The 18964-nt window shown below is 47.3% G+C and overlaps 1 protein-coding gene across 2 annotated transcripts in view; it reads right to left on the minus strand.

The window, feature by feature from the left end:
• Window positions 1–740: 740 nt before the first annotated feature.
• The window catches only part of PRAG1 (PEAK1 related, kinase-activating pseudokinase 1), a 49251-nt gene continuing 31027 nt past the window's right edge, over window positions 741–18964 (minus strand). For both annotated transcript variants that reach the window (XM_032618383.1, XM_032618382.1), the window contains exons 5-6: window positions 10485–11224; window positions 741–3782 (exon numbers count right to left, since the gene is read on the minus strand). In XM_032618383.1, the coding sequence (XP_032474274.1) occupies window positions 2616–3782; window positions 10485–11224 (1907 nt within the window). In that variant the 3' untranslated portion in view covers window positions 741–2615. The remainder of the gene's footprint in view (window positions 3783–10484; window positions 11225–18964) is intronic.

An 18964-nucleotide genomic window follows, 5' to 3' on the forward strand; every position in this document is an offset into this window, starting at 1 on the left:
TGGGTCTAAAGCCAAGAAAAAAAGGAGATGAACTCACAGATAACAGAACTATGAAATAGCCGGATGTTACAGAACTGTCATCATATAAAGGTCCCTGCTTATTTCTGAACCTCAGTCCGTGGAAGAAGCTTTTGTTACTGGACTTAATCCATTCGGTGCTTGAACCTTCTGTAAGGTAAAGCCATGCATCCCAGGTGTATTTTGGGGTAACAAAAAAACAGTTATATCGAGCCCCTGAATTTTGTGTGAATGAAGCTGTTCGCCAAAGCTAATATTTGTAGCCACGTGACTTACCGTTCACGGAAGAGGTGGACCAATGGGGATGAGTGGGTGGCCAGTGCCCTGCAGAACCACCTTGATGAAACGAGGCCTGAACACTCCACACTTGGATTTCACCAACAGTGGATAGAAGAAATTGCCCTATCTAGAAAAATGTTACTTTGTTTATGTGCTATTGGGAACATTATTCGATGCCTTCAAACAAGGAAATCCTTGGCAAAGTCCCTTCAAAACCAAGCGCCGGGAAAAGCTTTGCTCCTCCCGATGAACAGTTTCCTAAAATTACACGAATTCTGCAACCGGTTGTTTTCTACTTTTCTAGGTTGGTGGACAGCTCAGAAGTAAGTTTTATGTTTGATCGCTATCATTCCTCTCAATTAGAATGTATTGCTATAGTTCCTTTTCTTTCCACCTTAGTTTTGGGTTCATTTTGGTTCCTAAAACCTTTTCTACCATCTCAGTTTTTTTTTTTTTTTTTTCCCTGAAGTGGGTGGCATATAAAAAAGGTACAATTAATTCAGAGGTTTAAAATGTGCCTCTTGAGACGTTTATTTCCAAATAGCGCCTTATTCCTCGGCAGAATATTTGTTTCCTCCCTCTCCATTGTTTATTTATTTGAAGTAAGAAAGAACAAGAAAGCAAGGCAGAGGGTTTGCCTGGAAAATTCCCAGGAAGAAACAACGGACAAACTAATACGCCCTGAAACAGGAAGGTCCTATGGAGAATTATGATTTCCATGTTCAAAACTCTTTCTCTTGTACAAACATAGTTGGAAGCTGGTTTTAGCCACTTCTTCCCTCAATGCTCAAGCAAGAGGTGAAATGACAAATGTGCCCCGAAGCCCCAGGTTTCACCTCAGATGCTTGGAAGTATAGGTGTGTTTACCTGGAGTCCCAGGATGGAAGGCTTGTAAAAGGAGTGAAACTAATATGCAGAAGGTGACCTGGGAGATTTCCCCATCCTGGTTGCTAGCCACATTCCTAGATTTCTAGGACATTCATTAAGATCTTTGCATTTGTTTTAAAGTTGTCCATAGTTATTAACAAGGTTTGAGAAATTAGTTCACAAGTTGGAAGATTACTCTTTAGGTAGAAATACAAGGGCCTTGGGCTGTTTCTCTTCAAATGAGTATTTAGTGACTTCTTGTGAGTCTAGTTTTGAGGAGGAAAGATCTGCTGCTTCCTAATTTTCTTTGAGTATTTTTAAAGTATTTTGAATGAGTTTTTGAAAATGGAAACCCAAAGGAGCTTAGAACAGCAGGGGGACTAGCGGTCTGAAAGTGGGAACACTGGAGTTCGATTCTTGCCCTGCCCTTATCTAGGACAGCAGTAACAGTGGGCTGTTTTCCACCTAGCCCTCCATCCATCCTTCTCAACCCTGCCCAGGGAGGCCAATCCTGCAGACTGTATCACCCAGGGGCCCTTGCTGTCTGGCATCTCACTGGTCTTGGCCTAGGGATGACAGGTGGGAAACAGGTTGAGTGAATCCTCCCCATTCCTGCCCTTGCTTTTGCCTCATCACCCTTTGCTTTTCTCTTAACCCTGCCCACAACTCTCTAAGTGGTCCCGTCAGGGTCTTGTCATTTGAACCATCTGGGGTGGCTTTTGCTTTGAGCCAGGCTTCTGATACAAATGACAACCAGGTTTAGCAAACTGGAAATGGATTTCAAGCAGTGGGATTAAATTCTGAAATTCTGGGATCATACCAGCTGTGTCTGAATTCTTCCTAAGAGACTTGTTAGGTGGGGAGAGAAGCAGGGAAGATTAACTGGTCTCCGCATGCCTGGGGCCCTTGCGGCCTTTTGCTCTATCTTACGAGAAGTGTAAGATAGAGGACAGTTCAGGTGGTCTTGAAGCCACTGCTTCAGGGGCTTAAAAACAATTTTACCCGCCAAAGGTATTAACGCTCTTGGGCACTTGAGGATAAAAGAGCTTTCTTTACTCATGAGTCAACCGAAAATTTTAATTAAAAATGGAGAGTTTTTTGGTTTTTTTTTTTAAATAGCCACTTGACAAGAGTGGTAAAGAGAGCCCATAATGGGGTAGTGAGACCAGAGTCCAGGCTTCACTCTGCTGGCCACACTGTTCTCAGGACCTTGCAATAAGCTAGAAATGTACACAATTGTAGGCGAAAACTTCAAGGCTGGGGAGGAGAGGAGGCCAGACCAGGGTGGGCAGTGACATCCTCAGTCTTTTGTATTTATATCTTACACACACACACACATATATATATAACATCCAAGTACAACAGTCATTTGTACCATTTCCCAGGAGACACAGATGTTTCCAAGGCAAGGCAAGGCGGGGTTGGGGGCAGCACGCGGGACGGGGGCTGCCTCACAGAAGCTGCAGGAGCTTCAGCGATTGTAAGAGAGCTCCGGGCTCCGCCGATGCCAGATACTGGCAGCAGAGCCAGTCCTCCAGCTCCACCCCGCGCCGGCGGTCCACCGCCTTCTCGGCGAACTTCATCATCATCAGGGCCCGCTTCATGTCGATCCAGTTGCTGAGCGTGGCGCACAGCGCCTCCTCGGAGGTGCCCGGCTGCTCCACCAGCTCCCGCCGGGGTCCCCACAGAAGGCACTGCAGCACGCGCTTGGCCTCGCCGATGCGGATGCGCTTGATGGGGTCGGCCTGCAGCAGCAGGTGCGCGAGCCGCTGCAGGCCCGGCGAGTAGAGGGACAGCACGGGCAGTGGGGGCAGGTCCTCCTGCCGGTAGTCCTGCTCCCGCAGCTGCGCCCGCACCTCGAACGGGTTGGGCTGGTGGAGCAGCTCGTAAATGAGGATGCCCGTTTGGAACTCGTCGAACTTGCGGTACTGGGAGGCAGACACAATCTCTGGTGCCAGGCGGGCCTGGCTCTTTTTCTGCTGCAGGTTGGTGGAACCGCCCGGCTTCTGCTTGGCCTTCAGGAAGTTGCTGATGATGAGTCGGGGCAAGTGCTTCTCGCCGGGCCCTCCCTGACAGGCAAGGCCAGCCGGAGGGGTGGGCGTGACGCCGGCCGGGAGGGCGGCAGAGGGGCAAGAGGAAGGGGTAGCGGCAGGGGCAGGGGGTAAGGTGGTGGGAGGGGCCCAGGAGGTGGCGGAGGAGGGGTCCGGGGAGGCCTGCGGGGCGCAGTGCACCAGCAGCAGGTTCTCCAGGCATAGGTCCCGGTGGATGATGCCGTGCTCCTTCAGGTGCTCCAGCCCGTTGCAGAGCTGCAGAAGCAGGAAGCACACGCGCCGCTCGTAAACCTCGGGCTCAGACTGGTGGCTGGTGGCTGAGTCTTGCACAAAGTCCGAGGCGGTCTGGTGGGGTACCTCTCGGGTGATGACCACCACGCAGTCCTGCTCCTGGGTGGGGGGATGTGAAGGCAGGGCAGACAGGGGGTCCTTGGGCGCATCGGGAGAGGTGAGCATGCTGGAGGGCACCGAGGCGACAAAGTGGCCGCAGTCCTGCTGGATGTTGAAGTGCACGGGCACGGAAGGGCTGCAGTACGAGGCTGCTTTGGGCTCAGGGGTTTTGCAGATCTGTGGGGGAAAGGGGCAGTGAGGTCAAAGGGCCAGAGCCATCATTCGGTTCAGCAACTGGGGTTGGGACGTTTGGATATCCACACGCAAAACGGTGAACTTACACCCATATCTCACACCGTACACACAATTAACTCAAAATGGATCCCAGAGACCTAGGTCGCAATGGAGAGACTTAGATGTGAGAGCCAAAACATATGCACTTTTGAAGAAAACACAGGACAGGATCTTTGAGACCTCAGGTTGAGCAAGGGTTGCTCAGATACCACACCAAAAGCATGGTCCATAGGAGAAAAAAATGGACAAACTTGACCTTACTGAAACTCAAAACTTGTATGCTTCAAAAGATACTAAGAAAATGCAAAGACAAGTAATAGAGTGGGAGGAAATATTTGCAAAACACATATCCAGTAAAATGATTTCTATCCAGAATTTACCAAAAATTCTTGCAACGCAGTAATAAGATAAATTACCCAATCAAAAAGTGGGCAAAAGATGCATTTCACCAAAGAAATATATAATTGGCCATAAACACATGAAAAGATGTTCAACATCATGAATCATAAGGGAAATGCAAGTCAAAACCACAATGAGAGACCAGGTGAGGCCCACCAGAACGGCTATAATAAAATGATAACAGCAAGTGTCTATGAGGATGTGGAGAAATGGGAACTCTCATTTATAGCTGGTGGAATGTCAAATGGTACCACCACTTTGGAATACAGTTTCGCAATTTCTTAACAAGCTAAACCTAAAATTATCACACGACCCAGCAAGAGTGAGTTCCCTTGGTAGGAAGACGTCCCCATGCCCAGAGCGTAGGCTGGACAAATTCTCAGGAAGCCAGATAAGAGCTCACACAGGCAGTCAGCCTCACTCCTCAGCCCTCGCACCTGAATTGGCAGCTACCTTGTAATAGATGTGTTCGACCCCTGGGGTGTTCCCTTCTTGGGGAATCTCAGGGGCAGATGCAGGCCCTAAACCTCTAGGACTTGGTCAAATTCTCTTAGGCTGCCCTAGTTTCTAGATCCAGGTACATATGCCATGCCTACCAGCTGGCACAACCTGTGGGGCTGATTTCAGTGGAGCCGCTAAGTGGAAGCCACGAGCTTTTCCTCCAAGGGTGAGTCAGAGCAGCTGAAAGAAAACAGAAAGCTCTCCAGAGAATAGGGAACCCAGAGGGCCCAAAGGCACCCTCTGAACCAGAGGTGGGAATAAACAGACGGATGATCTCAAGCTCCTTTGGGGAATTCCCAGTGTCTTTCCCACCTCTTCTACATCTTCTTGTACTAACGACAGCGACTGCCAACTAAGGATCCTGAGCAACAGGAACCCTCATCTGGTGGCCACACAACTGAAGAGTCTTGAGCCAGACACAACGGCCCCCTGTCAGGCCTCAATTTCCCTCTAATTACACTGAAAGGGACAGTATATGGTCTGTGGGTGCCCCTCTCAAAAGGAGATGATGCAACCCCAGCCATACTTTGTAGAAAGGTAGGGATCAGTGCGTAATCCTTAGAAGAAAGGCATTTCGCCTCCATCTATAAAATATCATCCTGCAAACAATCCAAAAATAACCCTTTGGGGTGCTGCATGGCTGCACTCAGATGAGTACAGCAGTGTTTATGGAGCACCACAATGCTTACAGGTGACGTTTTTAGAAGTTCTGCTGCAAGTACCTTTTCAAAGAGATATATTTATATTGCAGTTCTACAAAGCTCAGCATAAAACCTGGCATAAAAGAGCTCCGCTTCTGAGAAAACTTTTTAAAAGATAATTGGAGGGCTTGGGGGAGAGAACACATTAATTTATTGATCCCTCTAATAGAGAAGTAGAATAGAAATAAAAGGGAATTACATTTTATCCCAGACAGTGCTTCCTATTACTAACAAAAGTGATTTCAGAATGCATGCCTAAAAGGCACTGCTGCAGGCTCTTTCTTATCCAAGCACACCCAGCTATATTCAGTTTTTATTTTTGGCTGTGTTGGGTCCCCATTGCTGCACATGGGCTCTCTCTAGTTGAGGCAAGCAGGGGTTACTCTTCGTCGCGGTGCGCGGGCCTCTCATCGTTGTGGCCTCTCTTGTTGCAGAGCACAGGCTCCAGAGCGCAGGCTCGGAAGTTGTGGTGCGCGGGCTTAGCTGCTCCGCGGCATGTGGGATCTTCCCAGGCCAGGGATCGAACCCGTGTCCCCTGCCCTGGCAGGCGGATTCTTAACCACTGCACCACCGGGGAAGCCCTGTGTTCAGTTTTTAAATGGCAGTCTTCTGGAACACTATTACACTAAAGGAAATTTGGGAGGGGTCCTCAAAAAACAGTCTTGCATATAAATACCAACCCCTGTGTATGGACCTGTCTGCTGTGCCATCCACGGATACTAATGTCATCCCCTCCAGTGAGGGCTTCTCAACTACAACATATACCTACCGAACCCTTGCACCATGCCTACCAAGCATTTTGTCATGTAGTGTCTCGTTAAATCTCATTGAACAACTCAATGAGGTAGATGCTACTACAGAGGAGGAAACTGAGACTTCAAGAGGTTAAATTATTTGCCCTAGATTATACAGCTAAGAAGTGTTCTGGAGGTGAAAAGTACGGGCTTTGGAGTGAAAAGGACCTTAGTTTAAATATAAACTCTGCAAACATTGGCAACTTTCCCTTGATTCTTGTTATTTGTGGTCGTTATGTTCTATTAAGTAGCCACAAACACTGAATGCGTGAATGCTGAACCACTGCTCCTTGGGAAATACAATGTGAAGTTCTTGCAAGCCTCTGGTCACAAGGTGTTCACCAACTTATCAATATGTAACCTTGTATACTGTGTGTGTTTCTGTTTAAAGATGCCTTATTCATGGATACTGCTGATGCACTAACACTGACTCACGGCCAACAGCAGTGTAACTCATGCCCGAGCTAAGCTGATCTAACACCCTCTCAAAGGTGCATCACAGCCTTCCTGACCTTAGGAACACGAGACAGGACTTCAGCGCTCAGCGTGGCCATTTTAAAGAGCGAAATCGCCAACGAAAAGCACAAAAGTGTGACGATGAGGCATTAAATAGACAAAAAAAGTACACCTGTGTACAGTATGAGAGCTGAAACAAGAAGGCGGAGGGTCCCTTTGCACCACCTCAGCTGAAGATTTGCAAGTCAGATGACCCGGATTTCCGCCCCCGCCCACTGTGTGCCAGTTCAGTAATGAACCCCAAAGCCCTCCAAGTATTGATGTGGGGTTACAAGTAAGTTTCAGCATCGAATTCACAAACGCAGGATCCACGAATACTGAAGATCAAAGGTATTTATCTCCAAGTGTGTTTCTCCTCTGTATCTCAGGGGCAGTGTCCCTCTTCACAGGGCCACTGGGAGCATTAAAGGACACAACACAGGTGTGGCTTTCAACACAATGCCCAGGCGAGCACCCACCAGGAGAGGTTGCTATGGTGACTGCCCTTGCGGGTCCGGCTGTAGCCATGTGGTGGTGCTGGGCAATTCCAGAGCTGGCTGGCTGTACAAACCCAGAGGGTTCAGCTGCCGGGGCCTGGGCTGTGTTTCCAAGGATCCCCTCTCTCCAGGGTATCAAAGGCCTGGGCCCTGCAAACACTCTCCTTGGGAGCTCCAGGCACCTCGCACAGAGGTGTAGATCAAAGAGGAGAGTAAATGACAAGTGGCCTGGATGCATTTCAGAATCAGTGAGCTGGTCCCTCTGGCAAGACCTGCAGCTTCCTCACTGCCTCGAACAAAAGACAGAGCACAAGAGGCGCAGCCCTGGGCCGCCGCCAAGATCATTCTACAGTGTCAAATTAGAGGTGAGGGGAGAGGAGGGGGCGGAGGGAGGGGACGGCTTCTTTTCCACCCCATCTCCCCTCACCGCCCCCCAAGTTCATTTTCAGGGAGTCTGTGCTTGGGTTCTGGCTCAAGACCTTCACACAGACCTTTGGTTCAGCTCAAATTTCAAACGTTTCACTGAGCCAAGTCTCACTTTAAACTTTGGTGCCACGGCCTGATTCGTGGTTGAAAATCTGGGCTAAGTCACGTCTGTTAAATAAAAAAGGCCCAGCCCGCTTAGCGCAGGTCCCTAATTACCAGAGTTCTGGCTGACTGAGGCATGAAACAGCTTCAAAAGCACACACAACTAAGGCATTTTTTTCCCTCCTCATACTCGTGGAGCTGGGCTACATGAGCTGGCTTCACCTCCTCGCGGCTACAGGGTGCCAAGCCCACAAACGGAGGGACCAGCGTCAGCCCGAGCAGGTGCGAGCCTGCAACTGAAGCTCCTGCTTCCCAGGCACGGATGAAATGAGCTCAGCCACAGCCAGGCGGTGCGGGAAGGAGCCCCGCTCCCCACTCCTGGGGATTCAGCCAATTCAGATGACTGTATTCCATCTAGGATCAGCACTAATGAAGTGCAACAGCAGTGCGGAAGGATGCTCCGTGCCCCGCCCCCCTCCCCTCCCCCCCCAGGCCAGGCCCATTTGCAAATTGATATTGTTGTTCCCCAGACTCTGAATACTGGAAGCTCTTCTCCAGATTTTCTTTTCACACATTACAGAGATAGTCCCTGAGCTGCCAAGGCTCCAGCAAAATCAAAGAGGAGACCCCGGGGACTCTCTTCCTTAAGAGGACCAAGGTCTATCGCTGGCTTCCTTATGGTTTAGATTTCGAATGCAATGAACGACGCTGCCTTTTAACATCCTCTGGAAATGCTGAAATTTCTGCACTGTTCTTCGGAGAACTGGCTAATTCTACATTGTTACAGGAGATCCTAGAATCCAAGCTGCACATCGCCATCGTGGATAAGAAAAACAAACCCCTTTGCCCGGAGGTTCTGATCCAGCGGCAGATCTTGCACCACGTGGCCCCCTGGGCCATATCACTTTCTACCCCATGGGCAAGAGGGATTGAGCCTGTCCCACCAGGCTCTTTCCTCCTCCGAATGGAGAAGTCAGCTGTCTCTTGGCAGTGAAGGAGCTGCCCAGGTCCAGCCCAAGGAGGCGGGGGAGAGTAACACATGAACACAGGAAATGTTCAGGGTGGAAGCAGAGACATTATTCACAAATCCCTTTCTCAGGTCCACTAGGTTGGCAGAAGCAAAGAACTTCCTAAAGGCACCTCCATCCCCTTGACTTTCAAGGAGCTCAAACCTACATCCCTTTCATCGCATGGATACAGGCCCCTGGCTCTGGGCCACCAGCGATGACCAGGCTGACCATGTCCAGCTCTCTGGAGGGTCTACTCACTCTTCCTTTACTGGATACAGCACCAGGCTAATAGGAAGGGAAACGCTGGGGTTGTTTCTTTTTCTTTTAGTTGTGATTGGGGGGGTGACCAGGTAGGGTAGCTCAACAAGAGAGTAGCTGCCGAGTTCAGATATAAAGAGGCAATGAAGTTCAAAACTCTATCTAGTCTTTTGGGGCCTTGATTTCTGACAATGAACTGGATCCTCCTAATAGCTACCTTCCTGCCTAGTTTTTTTGCAAGAAGGCAGCGAGTAATTATACAGAGCCCCTTGAACAAATAAATCAGGGGTTCCCAATCTATATTTTATGGTGGTGTCATCAATTTTTTAAAAGAAAAATCTCACAGTAAAATTCACTGCAATTTTCCTTGAGTAATAAGCATAGTATTAAAAAAACTCTTACTGGTAAGAAGGAAGCCACCCCGCCAAGACCGTTCCACGTTAGTTCACTGTTTGCATTTTTTCTAATTAGAAGTAAAAGAATGTCTTGGGGCAGGTGATGGCAGAAAAGAGTTCAGGGTTCCCTTCTCACTCCTCACAAAAGCCTGCATTTATAGAAAGACCACAGACCACCAGGTACTCAAGGGACACCAAAAGAAGATGAGAAAAGGGGCCACCAGAGGGGCCAGATGGATACAGACAGCTCCACCAGCTTACTCAGAGCTGTGCCCCAAAAGAGCAATGGGGCGTGCTAGCAACAGCCCTGATCCAGGGCCAACGATTAAACAGCTGTGTTACTTTGGGCTAGTCACTTAACTTCTCTGAACTTCATTTTTCTTAACTGAAAGGGTGGTAGCATAGGCTTTGAGACAAGACAAAGAAGACTTCAAATCCATCTTAGCCACCTGCCAGCTGTGGGCAGATTACTTAATCATTTTGAGCCTCAGATTTCCCACCTGTAACACCTACCTACCCTGTGAGGATTTGAGGTCGTGTAGTTAACACACCCATCCAAGAGTCTAGTTGTATACTGACTGCTCTATCAGTAATATTACTGTTGTGGTTCAAGATGATGTTTGGGTCTAACTCTCCTTCCGGCTCTATTTTAAGAACTATATCTTAATTGCCTATCTCCCGTATTGGATTATAAGCTCCACAGGAACCGTATGTTCACCTCTATATACTCAGATCTTTACAAAATACCTGGCTCATAGTAGGCGTTCAACAGAAACCTGCTGAGTAAATGAATGAATTCTCCATCACATGAACAGGCAACTGTCTTAATCCAACTCGATCATGTAGGCTCGCTCCTGAAAGCACAGAATGAACCTTCTATTCATTGTACAAATCACATTGCACCACGTCCTGGACCAGGCAGAGAGTGAGATCACCGAGCATTTTTTGGAAACTACCCTCCTTCGGGAGCTGGCTGAGGGGAAATGACTTCCCCAGCCATAGCGCTGCCCCCTCGAGCCAGGACCGGCTGGCGGCACTGTGGAATGGGAGGAGGGGTTGGTACCTACTTTCACAGCGTAGGTGCTGCCGGGGTCCTCGGAGCAGGTGGCACAGTAATAAATGGCATCCCCCGAGTCGCAGCAGGGCTTGTTACAGGCCAGCTTGAACAGGGACCAGTTATTCTCGCTGAAGTGCAGCCCCTTTTTCTGGCCGCCCATGAAGAGGTCCTCACACCTGGCCACGAGGCGGACCAAGGACTGGGCGTAGAGCCCTCCCAGCTTGGTGTAGGTGCCCTCCTTGCTGCTGATGCTGCTCAGGAGGCTGTGGAGCTGCAGCTGGGCGCTGCCCGCCGAGGCCTGGCTGGACACGCTCAGCTGGGAGGCCGCGGCCGAGGAGACCCCTTTGCCCTGCAGGCTCTGGCTGCCCGCCAGCCCTGGCGCTGGGCCCCAGGGGCCATTGTCTTTGAACATTTTCTCCAGAGGCTCGGAAGCAGAGAAGATGTGCTGGTGGCGGCTGCCGGGGCCTGAGGAGTAGCTGAAGTGGGACTTGTCATGGACACAGACGTTGGTTTCTGAGTGGCTGAGGTTCAGCTTGGGATCTGCTGTTCTTGGCTTGGGGGAGCCTTGGGTCCAGAAGAAGCCATCCGGAGAAGAGGCCGCCCGGCTCACTAGCTTCTTCTGGGGAAGAGGTGGGGGTTGCAGGGGGCCACCGGGGGACACATCCTCAGTGGAGCCCGAAGGGAAGGGAACAGGGCTGAAGAGCTCCTTCCTGCTGCTGGTGGGCGAGTGAGTCAGCTCAGATGATGGACCTGAAAAAGAGAAACAGAAACCATCAGACCGGGGGCCCAGGCCACTCAGTTCCAGGGTCCCGTGGGCCTTTTTTTTTCTTTCCATCAAAGCAATGTATTTTATTTTGTTTTTATCTATTTCTTGAAGAGACAACATATGCACAATGAACACAACTCAAAATGCAAAAAAGGTGTACAATGCCAATGAAGTCTTCCTCCTACCCTGTTCCTTAGCGCCCAGTCCCTCTCTTCGGAGGAAACATGGCGGGCAATTTCCCACACATCCTCCTGGAGATCTGCCAAACAACCCAAACACACACACACACACACACACACACACATGCACACACACACATTTACACAAAGGAGAGCAAACGGTGCCCACTGATTGCAGTATTCCTTTTCTTCACTTGCCACTATGGCTTGGAGATATTCCACATCAGATGATGTTCAGGTCTATCTAATTCTTTTTAAAAGCTATCCCATACTGTATCATCACATGCAAGTACCATAATTTATTTAACTGCTCCCCCGTGGATGGACACTTAGGTTGCTTCTAATATTTTGCAAACAATGTTGCAACAGCACCAACAAGCTTCAACATGTGTGGCTTGGCTGGATTTTTTCAAAATGTCAGTTTATAGAGGGTACAATTTAGCTACAGTATAATTCCTCCTTTTTAGGGTATAATTCTCTGAGTTTTGACTAATGTCCTGATGGCCTGGGGGACAGTGCAGGCCCACAGACATTTCAGAAGACAGAGAATGTGATTTCATGAGAAGAAACAGATTTCAAGGGAAAGCGAGTGGTTCCCAGGCCCCACAGTTCCCAGAGGTGCACGTGGATATTGATGTGATTTGGGGAAAGTTCCATCACTGCCTCAGGCCTCCGCAGAGCATGTGGACCTTCAGAAATGTCACAGACTGTCAGATAAGGGCGAAGACTGGACTTACTCTTTATATCAATGTATGAAATGGAGAGTTCACAATGAAACAAGAGTTCAGGTAAAAAATATATAAGAAAAGGTACTGACATCAGAGACAAGAAAGGGCCAATTGAAAATAATACTCATTTCTTTCATTCTAAGAACTGACTCAAAGATGTATCCAATATTTTAATAACAGTTTTTAAGGGGATTAAAAAAAACCCAAAACATTAACTGTATCCATACATTATAAAATACATCCTATTATCCTGAAGGTTAAAATGTGAAAGAAACACGGGTCTCAGATTCAAGGAAATAGGCAGTTATGATGTGCGCCCCTCATTTAGTTGACTGTGCATGTAGCCCAAGGGCAGGGCACACAGTGCCTCTCTGGACCCCCTCCCACCTCAGCAGGACGACCAAGATGCAAGACGTACAACAAATACAGAGGCCGGAGGCAAGTGGAGGAAGGCCCCAAAGGAAGCAAACTGTCTGTTAGTTTTGTGTCACTTCACTCAGAGGCACATGGCCTTCGCAGGGCTGCTTCTGAACAGGTAACAGCTGTCTCTGCTTGAGTCCCTCTCTGCTTTCTCCAGCCAAAGAGGGACAGAATGGGCTGGCACCAAGCCTCTCCCATCAACACGGGGGCCTCCTTACATGGGGGTGCTCCACCGGCAGGAGGGAGCCGGGTGGATGACCATGTCCTCAGGCGCCGATGTCCGTGCCTCAGCCCCATTGACCAGCATCAGTAAGTGACAGCAGGGGCCTCCTGCACAGTACAAGCTCCAGCGCAAAGCCCCCAGGAGGACAGAGTTGGTAAACGCAGCTAGTTGAACACAGGAGCTGGGAACCAGGTTTGTGCAAAGAGATGCATTATCAACACGCAGAAGATAAGGGTTGGGGAGGGGGCAGGCAGAGCGTGATCGGAATCCCGGTCAACGCTTTACTCAGCGCCTCCAGTCTCCCTGTCCAGACAGGGACAGCCTGCCTATGGTCAGGACTCCTGGGTCCCCCGTCCAACCGGCCGGGGAGGTTTTTGACAAATCAGTTTCATGGCTAGTCCCCTCCTTAAGCCTTATGCTTATTCCCACCCCTTTCTTTGGTTTGTCTTCCTGGGCTTCCCCCTACAGCTCTCCTTGACGCTTTCAACACATCCCTTTCTGCCTCTGGTCTGATCTGAGGGCACACAGCGGGATGAACCCTGATGTAAGCTGTCAATCTTACTCGGCTGAATTTCCTCATTTAAAAACGGACCGGGAGGCTTCCCTGGTGGCGCAGTGGTTGAGGGTCCGTCTGCCGATGCAGGGGACACAGGTTCGTGCCCTGGTCTGGGAGGATCCCACATGCCGCGGAGCGGCTGGGCCCGTGAGCCATGGTCGCTGAACCTGCGCGTCCAGAGCCTGTGCTCCGCGACAGGAGAGGCCACAGCAGGGAGAGGCCCACGTACCGCAAAAAAACAAAAACAAAAACTGACCGGATTGCATCCCTGCGAAGGCTCCTTCCAGCACTAATAGTCTATAATTTCAGCCATTCTCTCCATTTTCAACAACTCCTCATGTGCATTTTGTCTCAAAGCTGCCCCTGAAATAAAATACCTCTAGGCAGATGGTTATCTTGCTTCCACTGTTCCTCTATCTCTAGTTCCCACAAGCTGCTGCTGGAAAACTTTTCAATCTTTAAGGATAGCAGGAATCTTAAAAAAAAAAAAAAAAAATATATATATATATATATATATATATATATATATCGGTAACACTTCTCATTCCCTAGATTACCCAAGAAAACCAAGAGGTTGTGCTTTAGCACAGAAAATAACGCGTGTGTTCAGGCAGTTGGATGGAAGTGATTTTCTGCTTTGCCCTGTGTGTGTTCTCTTGCTTTCTTGTGGGAACTGTGAGTGCGTGGCTTTGATCAGATCTATATCCCATAACCATTTAGCTAAGTAGGGGCAGGAGTACTGGGTATTAGAAGGAGGTGCGGGTTCAGGGATTAGCATGTGGACTGGTTCATTTTTCTTTATTTCTTAGATGTTAGGTGTTTCTCACCCAACAATCACTGCCTAAAGCACACAGTAATCAGAGGACGGCACTGCACAGGAAGGCTCCCAGCCATGCACTTCCCCAGAGGTTGTAAAGGACTGCATTACACAGACCTCATCTGGTGAAGTGAGGCTCATCTGAAATGTGCACTTCCTCTGTATAACTGGGCATTACATACACATATTGTGATTTTTGCATTTTAAAAAAAATCTCCTACTTGGGTAACAGGTACACCATCTTCTGACCATTCTCCAGATGTGGACCCGCACCAGGCAAAAAGACCATAATTCACTCTGATCGCCCCCAGGCACCCCAGGACCATATAACATCTCAGCCGTTAATATTCTTGGCTGTTAATAGTTGGAGGGAGATGTCTACGTGTAGCCCTTCTCGATGAAACCGATTTCTCCAGCATGAGACAAGCAGTTAGCTGTCTTCTGCGGGACCAGAGAGCCCCCCAGAAGACCCACTCTGGTTCTGTCGTGTTGTTGGCTCTCGCATGGGGCACCTCCTCACAGACACAGCTTATCCCGGTTCTATGCCGGTGTTAGATCACCCTGTTTCCAAACTCTGGCTTACAATTAAGGGTGTAAAAAGGATATGAATGGAAAAATACTTTGCTGGGAAGTCTGCCTACATCATAGTTACATAATTAGTGTTTTTTTTTTTTTTAATGACTTTGAGTCCTAATTGGGCCAGAGAGCTACAAATCCCATTTCCTAAGTTTTCCTTCCAATTTCCAATTCTGCATATCAAGCCTGCAGCCGGCTATAGAGCAGAACACCTCTGCATCTCCTTAGTGCCTGTGCTTCAGAGAAGACAAAAAGGTTTTCTGGAGAACTTCCTAGAGAAGTTTTCTAGGAAAAAACTACACATCACATTTGGTGCACTGGGTGGGATCTTAAAACGATGGAGAGGAAAGTATACCAGTTTGGTGCCATTATATTTATAAAGCAGGGAAGAGAAATCAGGATTTCAACGGTGGGGAAAAAAAAGGCTCAACTCCTATGCAGAAATGCAGGCCAAAAGTTCAAACCCAGCATTGTGAGGCTTTCTGATTATAGAGCCCTCTCTTCTGGCTGGGTTTTAATAGGTACTTTCACTGTTCTCTATAGCCAAAATGAGAGCTGGGCTTCAGGAGGAAGTGGTCAGTCCAGTTTTGAACCGTATAAATGAGCCCGTGTGGCTTGCTTGGCGCCCGGCTCTGCCTCCTGACGGCAGCTGGGCCAGAACAAATGTGGGGACAAAGGGCAGGGTCCCAGCTAAGAGTCCCCCAGCTCCAAACTTCAGCTTTGGTGTCTGACGATTCTCCAACTTAAAGGAAAGGAAAGCAAATTGAATTTTCTTTTGTTCGAAACACTGAGTGTTCTGTGGATCGTTTTTAAAAATGAGGATAAGAGATTTGGCTGGAAACGGCTGTATAGATTAATCCATTCATTCACTCAGTATTTCTTGAGCACCTACAAAATGCAAGGCAGAGGGAACAAAGCAGATGGAGAAAACCTCGCCCACACCCTGTGGCCTGGTTCAATCCCTTCATGTTCAAGGTGAGAAAATTAAAGCCATCTGTGTAGACCAGGGTCACACAGGAAGAAGTGGCAGTCTTACAGGTTTTGGCCAAAACCCCTCTTCCCACCCCCAGAAGATGTGAAGAGTGGTGGCAGAGGGGATGTTCTAGCCTCACAGAGAGGAATTTTTTCCTCCAAAGGAAAACTTGGTCAGAATAAACTCTAATTTTTTTTTTAAAGGAAGGCACATAGTATTCCTTCAAGAGGAACCCTTGCTTTTCCAAGAAGGTAAACGTGGTCTGAAAATGGAAGCATAGTATTAGCATTTTACAATTGGATGGAAAATGTGGCATTTGTGAGAAGTCTCTCCAGACCAGTTAATCATCCCAAGAAACAGTGATCCAGATGGGTAGGCAATTGACATGCAAAACAGGAGAAGCACTGTCTCAGTTTGGAAAACAGGCTCGTGGAAAATACTGCGTGTCTACAGCCCATGTATGGTTCCAGAATCATGATCTTTCCCCTGTTGTAACAAAATCATTATGGGTTTTCTTCCAAATGAACAGTAAAATTAAGTTAGTTCAAGGCACTTTCACATGCTGTTGACAGAAGCATAAACTGACATTTTTAGAGGTTAATTTGGTAACATCTGTTTAAAAATGCATATACATTTTGACATATCGATTCTACTTCTAGTAATTTATCTTACAGATATGCTCACCAAATTACCTTGGTGTACGTCATAGGATCTTCCTGCAGACTTGTAATGAAAGTAACCTAAACATGCATTGACAAGAGAAGCGTTTAACCAATTTATACAATGAAAAAAATATACAGCATGAAAAAAAATGAGGTAGACCTAGAGGTTCTGATTTGAAGGACTTCAAGATACATTAAGTACAAAAATGTGTAGAACTGAAGTTTATATTTAAAATATGGATACGAATTTCTGGGATGATATAGAAAAAAATGTTCCAAATGAGGGGTGGAGCTGGGAGTCTGAAGACTCTGACTTTTCACTTTATATCTTTCTCCATTGTTTAGATTTTTATCATAGACATGTATTGACTTCATTGAAGTAATAATATATTTTTAAAAATTTAGTTTAAAGGGAATAGCTCAAACTAAAATGAAGCTTCACTTTAGAGATATTGTGAGGGCTCAGGCCACAGACAATCTTAAAAATGCGTATTTTTTCCTTTAGGATAACTTCTCCATCCTTCAGTAACACATCTCCCAGAATAGAACCGGTGACTCAGTCTGTCTCCGTGGGGGATGGGAGGGTATACTGTGTTAGAGCAAAACATCAGTGTAATATATTAGACTGAACCCATCAATTTAGGATCAGGTGCTCTAATAAGCCTGCTTAATTGTCAGAAAGCACGCTATTTTTGGCTAGAGAGTTTTAGATGCCTTTTTCAGGACCACCTTTCTTTTTTCTTTTTTTTTTTGGCTGCGATGTGCGGCTTGTGGGATCTCAGTCCCCTGACCAGGGATTGAACCTGGGCCACGGCAATGAAAGCCTGGAATCCTAACCACTAGGCCACCAGGGAACTCCCAGGACCACCTTTTTAAAAATACTATTTCTTCTTCTTTTTTTTTTTAACATCTTTATTGGAGTATAATTGCTGTACAATGGTGTGTTAGTTTCTGCTTTATAACAAAGAGAATCAGCTATACATATACCTATATCTCCATATCTCCTCCCTCTTGTGTTCTCCCTCCCACCCTCCGTATCCCACCCCTCTAGGTGGTCACAAAGCAGGGAGCTGATCTCCCTGTGTTATGCGGCTGCTTCCCATTAGCTAACTATTTTACATTTGGTAGTGTACATAAGTCCACGCCACTCTCTCACTTCGTCCCAGCTTATCCTCCCCCCTCCCCATGTCCTCAAGTTCATTCACTACGTCTGCATTCCTGTCCTGCCCTTAAGTTCTTCAGAACCTTTTTTTTTTTTTAGATTCCATATATATATGTGTTAGCATACGGTATTTGTTTTTCTCTTTCTGACTTACTTTACTCTGTATGACAGACTCTAGGTCCATCCACCTCACTACAAATAACTCAATTTCGTTTCTTTTCATGGCTGAGTAATATTCCATTGTATATATGTGCCACATCTTCTTTATCCATTCATCTGTCGATGGACACTTAGGTTGCTTCCATGTCCTGGCTATTGTAAATAGAGCTGCAGTGAACACTGTGGTACATGACTCTTTTAAAAATACTATTTCTTCTTAGAGTCTCAGGTAACAGCCTGAGTGGGTGAGCAAGGGCTCAGTGAGGGTCAGGCAGTCACTCATTCTGACTGACGTCTTTGTGTACTATCTCCCCACCCTTCCCTGGCCCCTTCCTGGCTGACTTTTCCCCATAGCACTTACTGCCGTCTGACACACTGGCTACTTTAGTCCCTTATCTTCCTCATTGCCCATCTCTCCCCACTAGAATGTGAGCTCCACGAAAGGAAGGGACAGGGCATTTTTTGGTCACTGCTGTATCTTCAGCATCTAAAACTGTATCCAGCCCATAGTTTGTATTCAACAAATATCTATCAAACCAATGACTGAATTAATGTCTATATTTCAAAAATCTTCTTGGCATTATTGTTGAGAAACACAAGCTGACTACTGTCAAGATATTTAATTAACTTTCTGTGTTTCTGGTTTGCCAGTTACAAAAAACTCAGAACACAAACACTGCATTGGTGCATAGCTTCATGGGAGTTTGTAAGTATATTCACTACTGTATAGTTATTTAGACCTCTCATCTATCACTTCTGCCCATATTTTCAGTTCAACACAGCACTCATCTCCTTCGGGAAGAGGGGAACCTGGCATCTATGATGTTCGTTTAACTGTGGAACTCAGTTGTAATGTTATCCTAAATCAAAAGGGAAAATGATCTTAATGCAATTATGAGGTCTGCATATTTAAAAGTAACCATTTAAAAGCACAAGAGTCTTCTGGTGACCATTTCTGCTGATCATTCCCCCCACGCCCATCCATCCATCCACTACAGAGGACCTTACCCTTGGCAGCGTTCATGGATCTGTCCTAATGCATGCAGTTTGTCCCTCCCCAACCAAGCATAAACCCGACAACTGCTTAGATGGATTTTTCCTTTCACCGAGTTGACCCACTGTTCAATGGAACTGCCCACATGGACAAATGGGATAACAGATGTGCTTGGAGAAGTATGGAATGTGATACAAGCACAAAGAGCTGACATTAACACTGATATAAAATATTTTGTCAACGAAAAGTTTAGGCACACTCGTTTTTAAAATGCA

Source organism: Phocoena sinus, chromosome 21 (assembly GCF_008692025.1).
Source record: "Phocoena sinus isolate mPhoSin1 chromosome 21, mPhoSin1.pri, whole genome shotgun sequence".
In the NCBI taxonomy this organism is placed as follows: domain Eukaryota; kingdom Metazoa; phylum Chordata; class Mammalia; order Artiodactyla; family Phocoenidae; genus Phocoena; species Phocoena sinus.